The 16502-nt window shown below is 40.3% G+C and overlaps 1 protein-coding gene across 1 annotated transcript in view; it reads left to right on the top strand.

Annotated features, from left to right (window-relative positions):
* The window catches only part of ctnna1 (catenin (cadherin-associated protein), alpha 1), a 75342-nt gene that overhangs the window by 32026 nt on the left and 26814 nt on the right, over window positions 1–16502 (top strand). The window contains exons 7-10 of the mRNA XM_039812894.1: window positions 9453–9545; window positions 11090–11246; window positions 11977–12177; window positions 14429–14580. Coding sequence (XP_039668828.1) covers window positions 9453–9545; window positions 11090–11246; window positions 11977–12177; window positions 14429–14580 — 603 coding nt within the window. The remainder of the gene's footprint in view (window positions 1–9452; window positions 9546–11089; window positions 11247–11976; window positions 12178–14428; window positions 14581–16502) is intronic.

Raw genomic sequence — 16502 nt, 5'->3', positions numbered from 1 at the left:
CTAAAGAATGCTTCCAGCACCTTGTTGAATCAATGACACAAAGAATTGAGGCAGTTCTGAAGGCGAAAGGGATCCCCAACACCATTACACCACCACCAGCAGCCTGCCCAGTGGTAACAAGGCATGATGGATCCATGTTCTCATTCTGTTTACGCCAAATTCTGACTCTACCATCTGAATGTCTCAACAGAAATCGAGTCTCATCAGACCAGGCAACATTTTTACAGTATTCAACTGTCCAATTTTGGTCCGCTTGTGCAAATTGTAGCCTCATTTTCCTATTTTTAGTGGAGATGAGCGGTCCCCGGTGGAGTCTTCTGCTGGCGCAGCCCATCCGCCTCAAGGTTGTGAGTGTTGTGGCTTCACAAATGCTTTGCTGCATACCTCGGTTGTAATGAGTGGTATTTTGAGTCAAAGTTGATCTTCTATCAGCTTGAATCACTCAGCTCATTCTCCTCTGACCTCTAGCATCAACAAGGCATTTTCACCCCCCAGGACTGCAGCATACTGGATGTTTTTCCTTTTTCAGACCATTCTTTGTAAACCCTAGAAATGGTTGTGCATGAAAATCCCAGTAACTGAGCAGATTTCGATAAATACTCAGACCAGCCCTTCTGGCACTTAGAACCATGTCACGCTCAAAGTGGCTTAGATCACCTTTCTTTCCCATTCTGACATTCGGTTTGGAGTTCAGGAGATTGTCTAGACCTGGATCACACCCCTAAATGCATTGAAGCAGTTGCCATGTGATTGGTTGATTAGATAATTTCATTAAAGTGAAATTCAACAGGTGTTCCTAATAATCCTTTAAGTGAGTGTATATTGCGATATGAAGAAAGACATTTTTACAAGATGACATAAATAGCTCTATTTGGAAATAATCATTCTCGACTACTACTATTTTTGTAGGGGAGTGCATCTACATAGATTTTTTTATTTTTTACTTTTCTAATGTGAACCATTCTTTGTTGAACTTCAATGCTTTACAAACATCAAAGCAAGTAAGCACTGTGACTATTTTGAAGTGATATTGGAGAGGGAGATTAGATGGTTTAAATACACTGGTTGACTGACACGACACCATTGTATTCATATAAGACTATCAATCCAGGCTAAAGTGGATGATAGTAGTAATAATGCATGCATGTTGATTCCTTCAAATTTTAGGTTGTGGTTGACTAGCGGGGCCTGCTTGTTAGATAAATTGATCAACATTGATTGTGATTGGTGGTTGGCTGTGCATGCAGAGCCTGCATGTCACGCACTAGCAACAAACCGTGTATCCAAGAACACTTCAGTCAGTGTGAATTACGTTATATCACAAACAGACTGCAGTTGTAGATTAGTGTTACGTTTCCAGCATCGCCGCTCCAAACCGTAACGTTAGTTGGGACAGACGCCTTGTTTCTTTAGGCTAACTATATTAGCTTTGCAGCAGCTTTCTGCGGTGAAAAATGGCATGGAGACGTCGTGATTACGTTGCATTAATCAGGTGATTTATTTCATCTTTGCAGCGAACATAAAACGCAGAATACTGTAGCTTCACTACCCATGGAAAAGTATGTGCATCACTGTGTCAGCAGCAGCTGCCGCGGTACTTTTCAACATACGGAGAGCCTCGCGTCCCATAACAATAAACCCCATCGTCACGCCACATACCCACGCTGCCCACATGGCTACCTGCCTTAAAGGGGAAGGTGTCGCCGGTAACGATCATGTAAAAGGAGAATGGTGAAAGTTTACTATTCTATCAAGCAGCAAAAAAGTTTTAGCGTCAACATCGCGCATGCGCACATCGCGATGTAGACTATGAAACAAAATATCATGCAGCCCTAATCGGGGATTTTTTCTTCTTCTTCCTTTTAATGAAAACAAAGACGGAAACATTTAGGTTATTTTCTGTGGTTGCTTTAAATAGAAGGTGATGCGGACTCTAATCTGATGCTGTGATGCAATAGTGAGCAGACAAGCAGAATATTTGTGTGTGGTTTTAGCAACAAATCAAATTTTTAAGCAGAACCAAAGGACTGAAACAACCACAACTCAAGGATAAGTGCTACCTCTGGGAAACTGTTGTCCTTGCCGCAACAGATTGATGTACTACTTCTTATTGGCTACCTCCACATGTGTACTATAGTGATACTCGCAGTAGGGTTGGGCGATGTCCCCTAAATTGGCAGTTGACGATGGTTACAGTAAAACATCGTGATGGACGATGATATCGTCCGGCCGGGCGCCCGTAGCGGTAGCTTTACATAAATATTTATTCCTACTACTATGGGCCAACAGTTAACATAGAAACGATTAGAGATACATTTAAATGCCCTCTGTAAATGGTGCCCTGCTGGTAGGTTTTACAACATGACCTACTTTCACTTAACTACGGTGCAGTAAAATCAATCAGATGTCCTGATCTGCGTAACGACAGTACAGTGGGACGTCTGCCTTCAACAGAGCGACAGTAATAACCTAACATACCATCATTACTGAGTTTAAACTACATTCAAGGTTATGTTCGCACTGAATGACGCATTCAATAAACAGAAACATAACTCTTGCAGCGCACATGAACAGATGCGCAATATTAGCTCACACATAAAATAGCACCCTCGTGAATTAGCCTGTTGCTAACGTACATTCATAAATCCTGCATAACATCGTCCCGTACCTACAGGACCTCAGACCTACTTATTGATGCACGCACACAGACAGTAGTGTCGGCAAACTTAGTCCAATGAGGGGAGAAAGGAAAGTGTGATAGCGTTCCACTTTTAACGCTTTTTTCTCTCTCACTCGAGACCCATGTGTCCAACGTTAGAAGGTAGAGCGAGCTACAGCTGACAGGGAGAGAGAGAGAATGTATCACTACAGCCAATCTTGTCTTTGTGTCTTTGCTAGTTTAAGACCGACGTACTTGTCAATTTCCCATCCAGCGACTAGGATTAGTGTGTTTGACCGGGGGGGGGAAGACACATCACGATGGTTGCTCTCCATCGTGATGTCGGGCAGCCATCACGATGGACGATGATATCGTCCATCGGCACAACCCCAACTCGCAGGATAAATATCTTAAAAGGGGCCTAGTGCGTCCTGCTTCTTACCCCCTCTCTGTGGTTGGTCTTTTGTCTTAACAGAGATGCGTGATTTGGAAATGACGGGGATTTGTATGTCTCCAGTGCTGTATACATAGCAACAATAAAAAAAGGATGCAAGGGGGAAGGCAAAGTGTTGGTCTTGGATGGGCAACGAGCTAACAGAAACATAAGTGATCGTCAGTAGTGGTTTCCTTCAATTTCTTAAATGTCTGTGTCAGGGCATCATATGCTAACATTTGAAAGTGACTTCTTCCCATGGGCAGATGACCATGAGTGTAGCTAGATCGGTTGGTCCAGCAGGACAGGATAAGCATTCAGTGGGGAAACCGCTGAAGCATCAGAGGAAAAAAGGGGACCACACTGGGGAGGAGACCCTGAAGGCCTAAGTGTCAGAAGTAGCATTAAAGCATGAAATCGGACTCTTCTAATGCTCAGGCACTACACCTGCTTATAACACTTGGTGGGATATACAAAAAAAGCACATCTTTGATTTTAAAAAATGACTTATGTTACGTATGAATGGCATTAAGTAGAATAGAAATTAGTGTTGAAATCGGCAGTGTTGTGTGGTGTCAATTTCAGCTGCGCCAGTGACAATTGGAACAAACTGTCCTCAACAACCCAATTTCAAGAATGGAACTGAAGAAATGATGTACTGCAGGAAAACTACCACCCAGCCATACTAGTGGATGATAGTGATAGTTTTCACTATCATGTCTTTAAGCCAAAATATTTTATTACCTGGCCATTAGCCAGGGGTCTCATTTATAAACGTGGCGTACGCACAAAATGGGGCTGAAAATGTGCGTACGCCACTTCCCACGCAAAGCTTGTGGTTTATAAAACACAAACTTGACGGGAGACTGTGCGTTGCTCCATGCAAACTCTGACCCATGTGTACGCACATTTTGGAGACAATGGGAATTGGCGACGCAGATGGTGAAGTGGTGAACTGATGTCAGACTGCAGAAAGTAAATGATGCCTCACGCACATTTCTTCACTCCATATCATCCACGTTATCATAAAGATTAAATCCAGCAGTGCTATTTGCGCTTGTACTGAGTGATAATCAGGATGTCTGATATGTTGTCTGTATGTTTATTTCTTGTATGTCAGGTGAGCCAAAGGAAAATTTCCACCCTGGTGGACAATAAAGATCTATTCTATTCTATAATTGTTAATTTAATCGGCGCTGTCTCACCATCACATTGTCTGCTAAGGAGCGCAGGAGGAAGAGATGGCCCGACTCCATGGAATACAGGATAGCATCAAATACTCTATTAGATACCTGCAGAACACAGTGTAAATAACGAAATACCTGTCTTTAATACTGTGCATATATCATCAAATGTCAAAGTCTAGAAATACAGCCGTTAAGCTCTCGCGCAATCGTTAACACTTACTGCGTTTTTCCATTACGTGGTACCTGCTCGACTCGCCTCAACTCTACTCGCCTTTTTTGGTTTTCCATCATGAGAAGTCCCTAATACCTGCCGACAGGTACTTTTTTTTTTTTTTAGTATCCCCTCCAACGAGGTTCCGAGCGAGCTGAGGCGATACCAAAAGGTGATGTGAAAACCTGCAGACAACTGATTGGTTGGAGAGAATCGTCACTAATCCCTGCATCATCATTGCGTCACAAACCCGCCATTTTTAAATAGTTTAGCCAGCCGTGTTTTTTTTATTTTTATTTTTTATTTTTTTTTGCTGCCTCCAGCTTCTTTTGAAACAAAATTTGTCTTCTGGCTGCGGCAACAGCCACATGCTGAGAATCAAAAACAACACACCTTCGATGTTCTGTGTGTGTGCGCCGCGAAAGGTCACGGCAGTTTCCTGCAATGTCGCTATGACGACCAGCCACGATTGCCTCACGCATGAGACGGTCTAAATCTGCCGTGGAAAAAGGAGGATGGGTCACCGTGGTCGAGCCAAGTAGAGCTGGTACTAGCAGTGGGTAAGCGCCATATATGTCCTCGTTATTGGTCCAAACTTTAATACTGTTCGTGACAAAACCGGCATGAAGAAAAGTGTGTTTGCCTATTAGACTTTTGTCTTCAAATTGTATCTCCGGGTGGGGGATACCACTAGTTGATGCTGTGATTTTGGCAAGGTGTCTACAATCACAAATTGTTGTAAACATAGAAATACTGCGGTGACCTCCGTGCGTAATGCTGCATGATGGCACTGCTGGAGCACTACGCCAATGGAAGAATCAGGAGAGAAAAAGACTTCAGTGGCCATGATGATGACTGGCTAATATGCCAATTTAAATTCCCTAAAGCTCTATGTACTGAATTAGGTCCAGTAGAGAGGGCAACGTGCCGGAACCGTGCCATCCCGGTCCAAATACAGGTCCTCGCCACTCTGGGGGCAACTGGCTGTTTCCAGAGGGAAATGGCTGACAGCAAAGTGTTTTTTTATATAAATATGATATATAATCTTCAACTTTATCGCTAAGGCTTGAACATAATATGTAGTTCTGTTAAATCTTATCATATAGGTCTGGTATATCGAAGCTGTCCGTGAGTGCCCTAATGCCTGCTGTTTTGGATGGTATTATTAATATAGGTATATACATCCGGTTTCCCTACACTATGCGAGAACAGGTCGGAATCATAATTCAATTTGCAGAAATTCCTGAGCGTCTGAGAAGTTTGTTGCTTTTTCCCTGCCAGTCGTCGTAAAAACTATAGATGTAAATTAATGGAGTTTCAATGTCCACAGCGAGGTGTAAAAAAATTTTGCATTGCATTTTCAACAGTCATTCCTTATCAGATAAAGAACAAATATGTTGTAAATGCAATATGTCCCTTATTCAGAGGCAAGAACAACAAAGTGCCACCAATCTCAGACTTTGTTTGTATGACATGAGTTGTGCATATGTAGGCTGCCTTAGGGCAAATGGTCCATTAATTCACACACTTATTTGAAAGCAACATTATGAATGACCCACATTCATTTGAAATTTTGAGAGAGAGAGAGACCATTTGTTCCTAATGTTATTAGGCTGTGTTCAAATGTAGTCACAACACACAAATGTTTCATATTGCTATTTGTTGCCAAATCCAATGGTTTAGTGGTTTTTGTCCCATGTTAGTATGCATTTTTAAGCAGTAAAATTCATCATCTTAAGAGCAGGGGGAAAAATAGACTGAGCTTAGTGTTCTTGCCTCATGGCCATGTTCTTAAAGGTTCCAGGGTGCTCAGGAATGGTGTGGAGATTTTGGCATGGTTTTAACAGAGGAAGAATGTAGCTTAGAAAATCGGCTAAATATATACAGCATACGTAATGTCCTCATGTAAGGTCTTTTTTTGAGGGCTCTCAACCATGCAAAGGGATGGTAGTGACATTAGATAGGGGGTTAGTTTACGTTATGTAGATAAGTTGATGTTTATTTTGAGTGCACATTCTGTTTTGATTATGGGCTTTGGAGTGAAAAGCTACTATAAGTCATAGAGATTTGCAACATGACAAGTCAAGATGCAGAGATGCCTCCATTGAAGTGCGACCAGTGATCCAATGGAATAGTGTAATCAGGGGTGAAAATTGCCAGAACCCTCCTGGATTATTTTTTTTTTTCACTGTGCTGAAAGTTTTTTTTTTTTTTTTTTTTTTTTTCCCTCTATATGCATTTAACAGAAAAATAGGCTAATTAATTTCTTTACATTTCTTTGTTCAGATGTATAATACATAACTCAGTGTTCAAGTCTAATCCCTTACCTGCATTAATAAAATAATGGAAGCGATTTTTATTAGTTTAAAATTAGAAAATAAATTTGTCAGTTTTTGAGCATGACTAAACTTTTAAGTTTCCAACCTTTTTAGAGAGACCTAAAAAAAAGAAATACAGCTACACATTTTTACCTCTGATTTTATTTAAAGCAACACTAGAGAACGCTTCGGTCCCCCTACAGGTTGGAAGCGGAATTGTCCATTACATTACACTGTCCAGTTCATTCGAACTACAGATCCGCTACCCGATCTGGCAAATGTGCATAATGTAATGTAACGGACAATTCCGCTTCCAACCTGTAGGGGGACCAAAGCGGGAAAAGTTCTCTAGTGTTGCTTTAATACAATGATGACATTGCATATTTAGCTTCCAAAACACCACCTTGTCTCTCACCCTCCTCTCCTCCTGTCCTCTCTCTCTCCTGGCAGCCAAGGGGGAATATTTACGACCTGGTATCTAACCCTGTTTGGCTATACTCCCTTGAGCTTTCTGTCTGCATTTTCTTAGCTTTTCAAAGTCGGCTTATTAACACGGATACATATTATTTTGCATCATGTTCGTGACACACTGTAATTCATTGATCCTGCTTTTATCGCATAATATTGGAATAATGAGATGGTAGCGGTGCATGTGTTTGTCATATCATCTTTCTAAATCTACATAATATCCATCATGTTATACATAGACTCTCATGCATAGCATTTCTACTAAGCCAGTGGGATGAAGAGATGGTGCGGTAGAAACGCTACACCATAAGGATAAAGTTTATAGGATTGTCCTGACACTTGAAATGGTATGGTTACAGCAAAGCAAATAAAATAGCATTACTTGACTTGAGGTTAGAATTTTCTTCTTCGGCTTCCCCCTCAGTCCCTTTGTGCTGAAATGGCTGCTTTCCCAGTGGTATCATGGTGAGGGTAAGAGAAAGCTGATGTGAAAGATCATGAAAGTGAAAACTCAGGTCTCTCCATAAAGTGCCAGTTTTTCTTTATTCAACCACTCTCGCCCCTCCTCTCGGGTTACTGAATGTTCTCCCTGTTGTCCCTGCATGTGTTTGCACAGTGATGTAGGATGTGTTTATATCAATGTTTCAGTGCTTCACCAGTGCAGTGGAATAAGTGCTCATCAGCAAAATTGCTCAGGAATTTTGAGGTGGGGGCATCTTCTTGTAGAATTGAAGGGACTGAGGAGGAAGAGGAGAGGATCTTTCACTCTCAATTACTCTGCCTGTCTTGCACCTGTGATGCATTCCACCACCAGTGCTTAAATGGAAATGCAATATTTTTTTTCTTATTGTCGTAGATTGGCCCCACATTTATATCCTTTTTATAATAGCATTTTATCTACCAGCTTAAATCTGGAGATCCCAGACCCCAGTAGAGTTCATCAGGGAAAACATGAGCAATCAGTAGATTACACAGGTTAAAAATAAACCTTTTCCTTTCTTATTTTGTAGAGAAAATAATTACAAATATTAAGTTTAATACCCATGCTGTGTATTATAAACATTAATTTGATCAAATGCAACTCTGTGCTTTAGCTTAGTACTATCCAATGTACAGTAGATAGTTGAGAATGCATGTAGTTCTTCGATGCAGTGTATGATCTACAACTGACTTGCAGTCAATTTTATATTATGGTCAAACTATTGTTTTCCTTACAACCTATGTGATAGTCTCACTGTTTATGTTGCTCCGTGACCCAGATCTCAGTCATTCAGTTGTTGAGTAAAATATAACCAATTGATGGCTGAAACTACGAAAATAAGACTCAGGTTGTTAAAAAAAAAACGACGTCAGTCCTTGTTCTGCTGTAGTGCAATCAAGAGTTGTTTTTTGGCTTTGTAATTGATTATGTTTCATTACATTTTCTGTCCATTGGATAATCCCACTTTGGCACACTTCCTTACATCCCAGGCATTCTGTTTCGGCATTGTTGCCAGCACATCCCAACCAAACAAATGGGAATCTTCAAAGTCTCTGACCTAATTTTTTGTGAATATGAGTAGATGCATAATGTTACTCTGGAAGATGCAAGAATATTTAGAAATGATTGTGCGAGAGCATGATTTGTTGGTCAATACAAGAAAATATACTCACAAACCATAAATGTTGGCAGCCGCAAGGAAGACTTGCTTAGCTCAGCACTCCAGTTCTCGTTTTTGAAAGTGTCAGGAATATTTGCCTCTCGGATCCAAGAACGTAATGGCAATCTGGCAGCCTTGTGATTTAGTCACAAAATAACCACGTCTTTGAGTCACCAGCTACAACTTGCATTAACATTTGGAGGAATTTACTATTTTTGTAGTTTATCTATTCATTCAACAGCTTAGCTTTTGTTTTCTCTCCTGCTTCTCCTTCCCCCTCTGTGCTATCATATTGTATAATTTTAGCAGCTTTATAAATTAATCCTCAGCAGTGGGTTTGTATTCCACAGGGATTGGTTGTATTGCAGAGCTGCTCCATTTCTGATAGATACATTCATTATGGTAGAATGGGTTAGGCATTCTTTAAGTTTAATTATGCTTTCTTTGTTTCTATCAAAATAAGACTGTCAGAGTCCCCTGTCTGTGGCTAAAAAGTGTGTGTGTCTTTCTTTCTTTCTTTCTTTCTTTCTGTTTAGGTGGCCAACCTGGCATGTTCCATCTCCAACAATGAAGAGGGAGTGAAGCTGGTCCGCATGGCGGCATCTCAACTGGAAACTCTTTGCCCCCAGGTACCTGGCTGTTTTGCCCCCAACTTCTGCTCACTGATTGTGCACCTCTTTGAGAGGCTTCCAAATTGTATATTAATACAAGCACTAGGAGTTGCCAATATATAAAAATATAGTTAATACACATAGTGGCTAATCTAATTCCAGACTATGTAAAATTGCTGTGCTAATGATTTTTTTTTTTTTTTAATTAAAATCATGATTTTGATACAAAGAATTCAACTACTTACATGCAAGGATTCTTTGCAATTGCCGTGTATACTCCTTAATTTGGTTAGTGTTAGCATAATCAAATAATAGACATGGCTTTCTTTTTCTTTTGAATCAGGGTGGTATGAATACACTGTAGTCTAATTTCTTTCAGTGCTGTGATCGGCATTTGTGCTAGAACGGTGGTGGAATGAAATGGACACAAAACTGCGTGTGGGTGTTTTGGCCTTCCTCCCACAGTGTATTCATTTTAACAACAATGAAATTAAATAGAATATGGAAGACGGTCACAAACATGCCAAACAAAACTTAGCATAGCTAGTGGTAACAATAATGAGTTGCCAGTGCAGCAACAAGGACATTAACACCCAATGGTTTCCCTCCTGATTTTTGTTGTTTTATTGGAACATACAACCAAGCCAAATGGAACACGACTACATTCTAGGTCTCTGTGCAGGCGTAGTAGAAAGTTGCCCCTATGCAACCTATTACCCACCCTCCTGCTGATATTAAAAGGTTCTGTACACCAAAGGGCAATAAAATACTGACCGTTAACATCTCTCTATAAGCCATTTATATTATTATGTTTTAAATTAAGGCGCTCTGTTTACATTTGTTAAACTGTGAAAAAGTGCATTAGATAAAAAACATGGAAACAAGGATAGTACAGTTGAAAGACTTTTCTTTATGTGGTCATTTACAGTAACAATGTTTTTCTGTGCATTTGAGCACTTTCTGAACCCTCAACTCACCCCTCTCACCTTTGCTGAACAACATTGGGTCTGTAATTGCACATACTCCACCCTTTTCCAAAACCTCCTTCCTTCTTAAAAATTTAGATACATAATTGTCATACCAAAACTGCAAATGGATGTGGGGCTTAGGGTTAGTGCATCCATCACTGGGGTTTTAATTTCACACCTATTATAGTGGATATCGGAGACAAATTGGGTAGCGTAAAAAGAAACATAAAACATCAATACCTCAAGTCTTGTTGTTCATGTGTCCACCATTGAGCCCCCTTTTGCTTTATTCCCCTTACCATTTTAACTACCAGGCCCTGATCTGTACCTCAGTCTTGCCAGCTCTCGCCACTATGCTGCCACTGCTCCTTTTAATCTCCTCTAATGACTCCCATTTATCCTGAGCTTTGATATTCACAGATGTTTCTTTCCCAAAAACAAACGGCTATTAGTTTTATTTCATTCAATCTTTCAAAAACACTCAGTGTCTATTATCACTCCCAGGAATGAATTGGCTTCATGCTGCAGTCCCAACATTGTGGCTAAGAGCTATGCTGTAATGGAGCTTTAATGGCTGTAATTGGGTGATTACAGGTGATTAATGCAGCGTTAGCCCTTGCTGCCAAACCCAACAGTAAGGTGGCCCAGGACAATATGGATTTGTTCAAGGAGCAGTGGGAGAAGCAGGTCCGCATCCTCACCGATGCCGTTGATGACATAACATCCATTGATGACTTCCTTTGTGTGTCTGGTGAGTGGTACTTATTTGCATGTCATAGCCGTTTAGGGAAAAAAATAAATGTTTCATACTATTGAGTTAGATCATTGATGATTTGTGACTTTTTTTCAAATGTAAAAACGGAAAGTGAAAAGATTGGTAATAAGATAGATTTGCACGAAGCACTTAAGACCATTCTTAAGAGGATGTAAATAGCTGTAAAGTATCGGTGGTATTAGTCTTTTCTGATGAGAGCCATACATACAGCGGCTGATTGGGCTGTACAGAGGAAAGCCCTGAAGCATCAGCAGCTCTACGTCTGAAATTGACATCCTGTCACGTGTGTTAAAGCACACAAATGGTTTGTCGGACATACCCTTAAAGAGTTCTCGTTAAGCATTAAGCAGAGTGACTTCTCTCACCTCCAGCCAAGGACAGACTGTAATTTACACAGTGGACATTTGCATTTTACAGGCTCCCCATTAATAAGCAGTCGGAGTCTGATTTGTCTTCAGCCCTCCCCGTCCTATGCTTGGGCATCCCAGTGGCCCTCTTAATTTGAGGACTATGCAAACACAAGATGAAGGCTGAGGATTCCATGACTATATGCATTTTCTTAGTATTACTCGTATAAACATTGTTCATCTTTCTAATCTCACTAACCTCTTTGCATCCAGGCAGGATGATGGCATATTTGGATTAAAGTGTTTGAGTAATACAAAGTGTACACATCACTAACTGCAACATTGTTTTATGTCCCCAGAGAACCACATCCTGGAGGATGTGAATAAGTGTGTCATCGCTCTGCAGGAGAAAGATGTTGATGGTTTGGATCGCACTGCTGGGGCTATTCGAGGCCGTGCTGCCAGAGTCGTCCATGTGGTCACCTCTGAAATGGACAATTATGAACCTGGAATCTACACAGAGAAAGTCTTGGAGGCCACCAAGCTCCTCACTGACACAGGTACCACAAAACCTAATTCATGTAACGTGCCAAAGAATAGTTATTTATTTATGCCAAAAGATTGCATTCACTCTTCATTCATTCTAAAAAATGTCACTGTAACAGAGTGTTCAGATGGTTACAACTGTTATAACTCAGATTTAGACACCCCAGGATTAATTATCTTGCTTTTGAATTATTGTAGCATGTTTTGCCTTAGTCAAAGTTGTTTTATTGCTTTAGCTTTGTACATGCACAAGAAAGTTCATAGATACATTTTAAGGGGATTCTATGCTTTATATTGATGTAACTATGTATATGAAACTAGAATACAATGGGCCCTCAAAGGATACCATGTTTTAACCCAGTGTGATGAGAAAGAAGGTCAAACATTTCTACCGGTTTCTATCCGCACAGTGTAAGTAAGACAGGCACGGTGAACATACCCAACCCTCCTTTTCAGATAGCTCCAGAATTGGCTTGGAAAGTGCAATTTTCTGTTCAGTAAAGTTGAGGCCCTTCCTGTATTTCTTATGAATGCTGCATTGTGAGATCAATCCATATCCGACTCAACTGACACTACTAATCTGCACAGCCGGCACTGTTCAGTTGTCAGATAGCCCTGAATATCTTAACCCAAGTTATATTATAGAAGTTGTTTTTGTCCACATTCTGTGCTGTATCATTATCAGCCCGTATGTGTGAGCCGTGTTAGCTTCCATCGCTAGCAAGCTAAGAAGATGGCAGAACGATTTGTTGGTTGTCAGATTTGGAAACGACATGATCCTCTTGATAGTGTCCCCATTAAAAATCGGGAAATGCAGGCTGTAGCTCAAGCAGGATTTCTTCTGTGGGTGATCTCTGGAGACTGTCGTGAGACTTTTTGTCAGATTTTCTCATATCAACTCCACAATAAAGTGAGTCAAGTTCAACTCAACAGAGTCACTCTTGAATGGAGAATTTCTGCTCTGATATGCACTGTCCTCTGTGTGACAAATATAGGCAAGTATTTCTACATGTAACCGGGCAACAACTTTAAGTTTCAGAGACTAAAATATTTATATTTCTGAGAAAAAAGATATGACTGAAAGTTGGTTGCAGCGCTGGAGTTCATTAGCTGTACATTTAACATGAATGACAATGCATTGTGGCTGCTTATTGTAATTAATTGTGAAATGATTTGAAAGACACATCTGTGATAGGTTGAGGGAAGTGATCACTGTGACTGTAACAATCACAGTACAACCAGATTTTCAGTTTTCTTTTTAACATAATTTCCACACAGAAGCCTGCAGGTTATAAATGCCGTGCAAGCTCAAAACCTAATCCTGCTCCTGGTGCTCTGTGTCTCCACATCTGCATCCTGACATCCATTCTTCTCCCATGATGGCCCAGCTGAATCTTAAAATACTGAATTTGCAATACTGTTAATGCAGATGTGCTGGAGAGCCCTCTGGAGCTCTTATTATAGACAGTAGGGGTGCACGATTCAGAAAATGTCACGATTCAATATCGATTTTTAGGCTCAAGAATCGATTCAAAATCTATTTTCGATTCAAAAAAAAAATGGTTCACAGTATGTAAATGTAGTAACTTGCAGTAGACATAAAATAAAAATATATTAATCAATTTTTGGAATTCTATGAATTGATTTTGAGCTTGAATCGCGATATGATTTGTGAATCAATTATTTGCACACCCCTAATAGACAGACCAACAGTGTAAAATTCCATCCGTCAAAGCTGAATGTAATGACTACTCTTTTTAATTAATCATTTAGAGGGCAATATTTTCACTGGCACACTAAGAGTTTTTTTTTTTTTTTTAATGGAACATAAGCCTTACTAGTAATATCTTTGAGGGGATCATTTATAATAATCTCATACATAGTTTCCTCAGTAGACTGATTCTGTTGATGGTTTATGTCAAGTAGCCTTTGATAACCTGCAACCTCAGGAGTAATGTAATAAACATGGAATAGTAAGGAAGTTAAGCTGAGGCACACATCTCTGGTAAACTGTCACTCTAGTGCTAATGCTTTTACAAACATGTTGGACAGTTGTTTTTTTTTTTTCTTTATTTCTTTTTACATTCTTGTGGTATAGCACATGCCATTCCTCACTCAAGGTATGTGTTTGTCTGTTCTTTTACAGTGTGCCTTTTTTTATTTTAGGTTGTGTACCTTCCTTGTCTTTGTTTTTTTTGTGAATCTTCATCAATAATGTTTTTCTCTTCCCCTTCTTCCTCCCACCCTTTATCTCCCATCTCTCAGTCATGCCACGGTTCACAGAGCAAGTTGAGTCTGCAGTGGAGGCCTTGAGTGCCAACCCCTCACTACCTGTGGATGAGAATGAGTTCATTGACGCATCCCGTCTTGTATATGATGGCATTCGCGACATTCGCAAGGCTGTCCTCATGATCAGAGTAAGTCGCACTGTTTTTTTTATTTCTATTTTTTTTCTACTGCAAAATAGTTATTTACCCTGCCATTAGCTTAAAACAAATAAAAAGTTCTGTATTAAATCTGGACAGAGCGAGTAACGTTTGCGATAGGGTTGTGCCGATGGACGATATCATCACCTTCACAGACCCCGCTGTGAGCTGGCCTGAGCTCTATCAATGAAACTTGCGGACAAGAGGCGTTTAGTTCCCCGATCGTTTGTTTAAATAACACAACACATATCCATTGTAAGATTAACTGGAACCTGTGGTTTTTCAAAGTTATAATGCTCCACAGGAGATTGTGGGCGCAACGTAACCAGTTCACTGACCGGGCCGTCACTCACACACCGGCCACGGAGCAGGCAGAGGAGAGGGAGAGCAGCGTCCCACAGGGCAGAGATACCAGTCTCCCTTTGACAGTCTTGTAGATATAATTATAATATGTATATTAGATCTGTAAGTGTTCATCTATCATAGGCGCCAATTTATGTTTTCCTCCACGGGTGCTCACAGGCGCATGCCCTTGAAAAAAAAAAAAATAGTCAAAAAATGTTTGCATTTCAGAACCAGAGGAAATGGACAGCGGCCGACACGAACACACACACCTATTAACTCGATAATAAAGCCGTAAAGTAGGCTATCTTTCAACTCAGGACAGCGCCACTTCTCACAAATGCAGATAGGACTGGAGATGAGAAGTTTAACTGACACGTAACCGCGATCAGCGCCACTTAGCACCAACTGCAATGTTTAATTTTAAATGAATGTAGCCTACTGGCAGTCTGGCACACGTGGGTGCTCAGTATTTTCCGTGGGTGCTGCAGCTCCGGAGCACACATGGTATCGGCGCCTATAATACCATTCAAATTTCATTTTACTTTTTTTTAAATTAGTTTTTAAGTAGAAAAAAAAATATTTATGTAAAGAGATAGTCAAATAAAAAGTGCTTGGTTATTGTAGTGTAATGTAATTCTACAATATGGCCATTGGTCTGTGCACCAGATGCTACTTTTTAATGATATGTGAGAAACTTTATATGCGTGCAGTCCTCGAAGCCAATGATGAACTTGTCTCATGCAAGAGCAGACCTAATTGACCAGACTTGCAATCTAGTGCAACAACAGCCTTAGTTGTCTGTGGGTTAATGGTCTTTGCTTGAGTAGAACTGAGACAGATGGTAGTTGGGTACCTAATTGACTGACAATGAGCTAGCAACAAAACCCACTCCAGTTATAAAAAGAAATGGATAGATCTTAAGGCTTTATAGTATAACTAGTTTGACTACTCAACACCGCCAAATTAGATTTTGTATATATTAAGAAATAAGTGGATTTATTTAAACGGCATCTCGTGTCACAGTACCTAATTATGTATTTACTATGTTGAGATACAATGTGCTGGTTGGTGGTATTATGCCATCTTCTATTATTCTATTCTATTATTTTCAACACTTTAATCTTTTGAATTGCAATCATTAGTCTTGACAGCACATTTTGTGTTGACAATGGTGCTCCAAAACTGTGCCTGGGCTCCTATGAATAATGCTGCTCAGACGGACAAGAACCAAATGAGAGAGGCACCATTATGCAGTATTAGCATTATAATAAGCAATTGATTTAAGATGGAGGTTTTAATTAGCATTCTTGAGTTGGACTTCAAGCCAGAGAACTACATTCACTTCCCATCTGCCCCAGCTCCTCTCTTGTTATCCAAATTGAGTATGCTGTTAACATTGGGCCTGTGGGGCAGGCTGAACGTGTGTGTGTGTGTGTGTGTGTGTGTGTGTGTGTGTGTGTGTGTGTGTGTGTGTGTGTGTGTGTGTGTGTGTGTGTGTGTGTGTGTGTGTGTGTGTGTGTGTGTGTGTGTGTGTGTGTGTGTGTGTGTGTGTGTGTGAGTTATGAAGA

The sequence above is a fragment of the Perca fluviatilis genome, chromosome 10, assembly GCF_010015445.1.
Source record: "Perca fluviatilis chromosome 10, GENO_Pfluv_1.0, whole genome shotgun sequence".
NCBI classification, from domain to species: Eukaryota; Metazoa; Chordata; class Actinopteri; order Perciformes; family Percidae; genus Perca; species Perca fluviatilis.
Note: the sequence above shows the minus strand (reverse complement) of the source record. Positions and strands in the feature narration are given on the sequence as shown.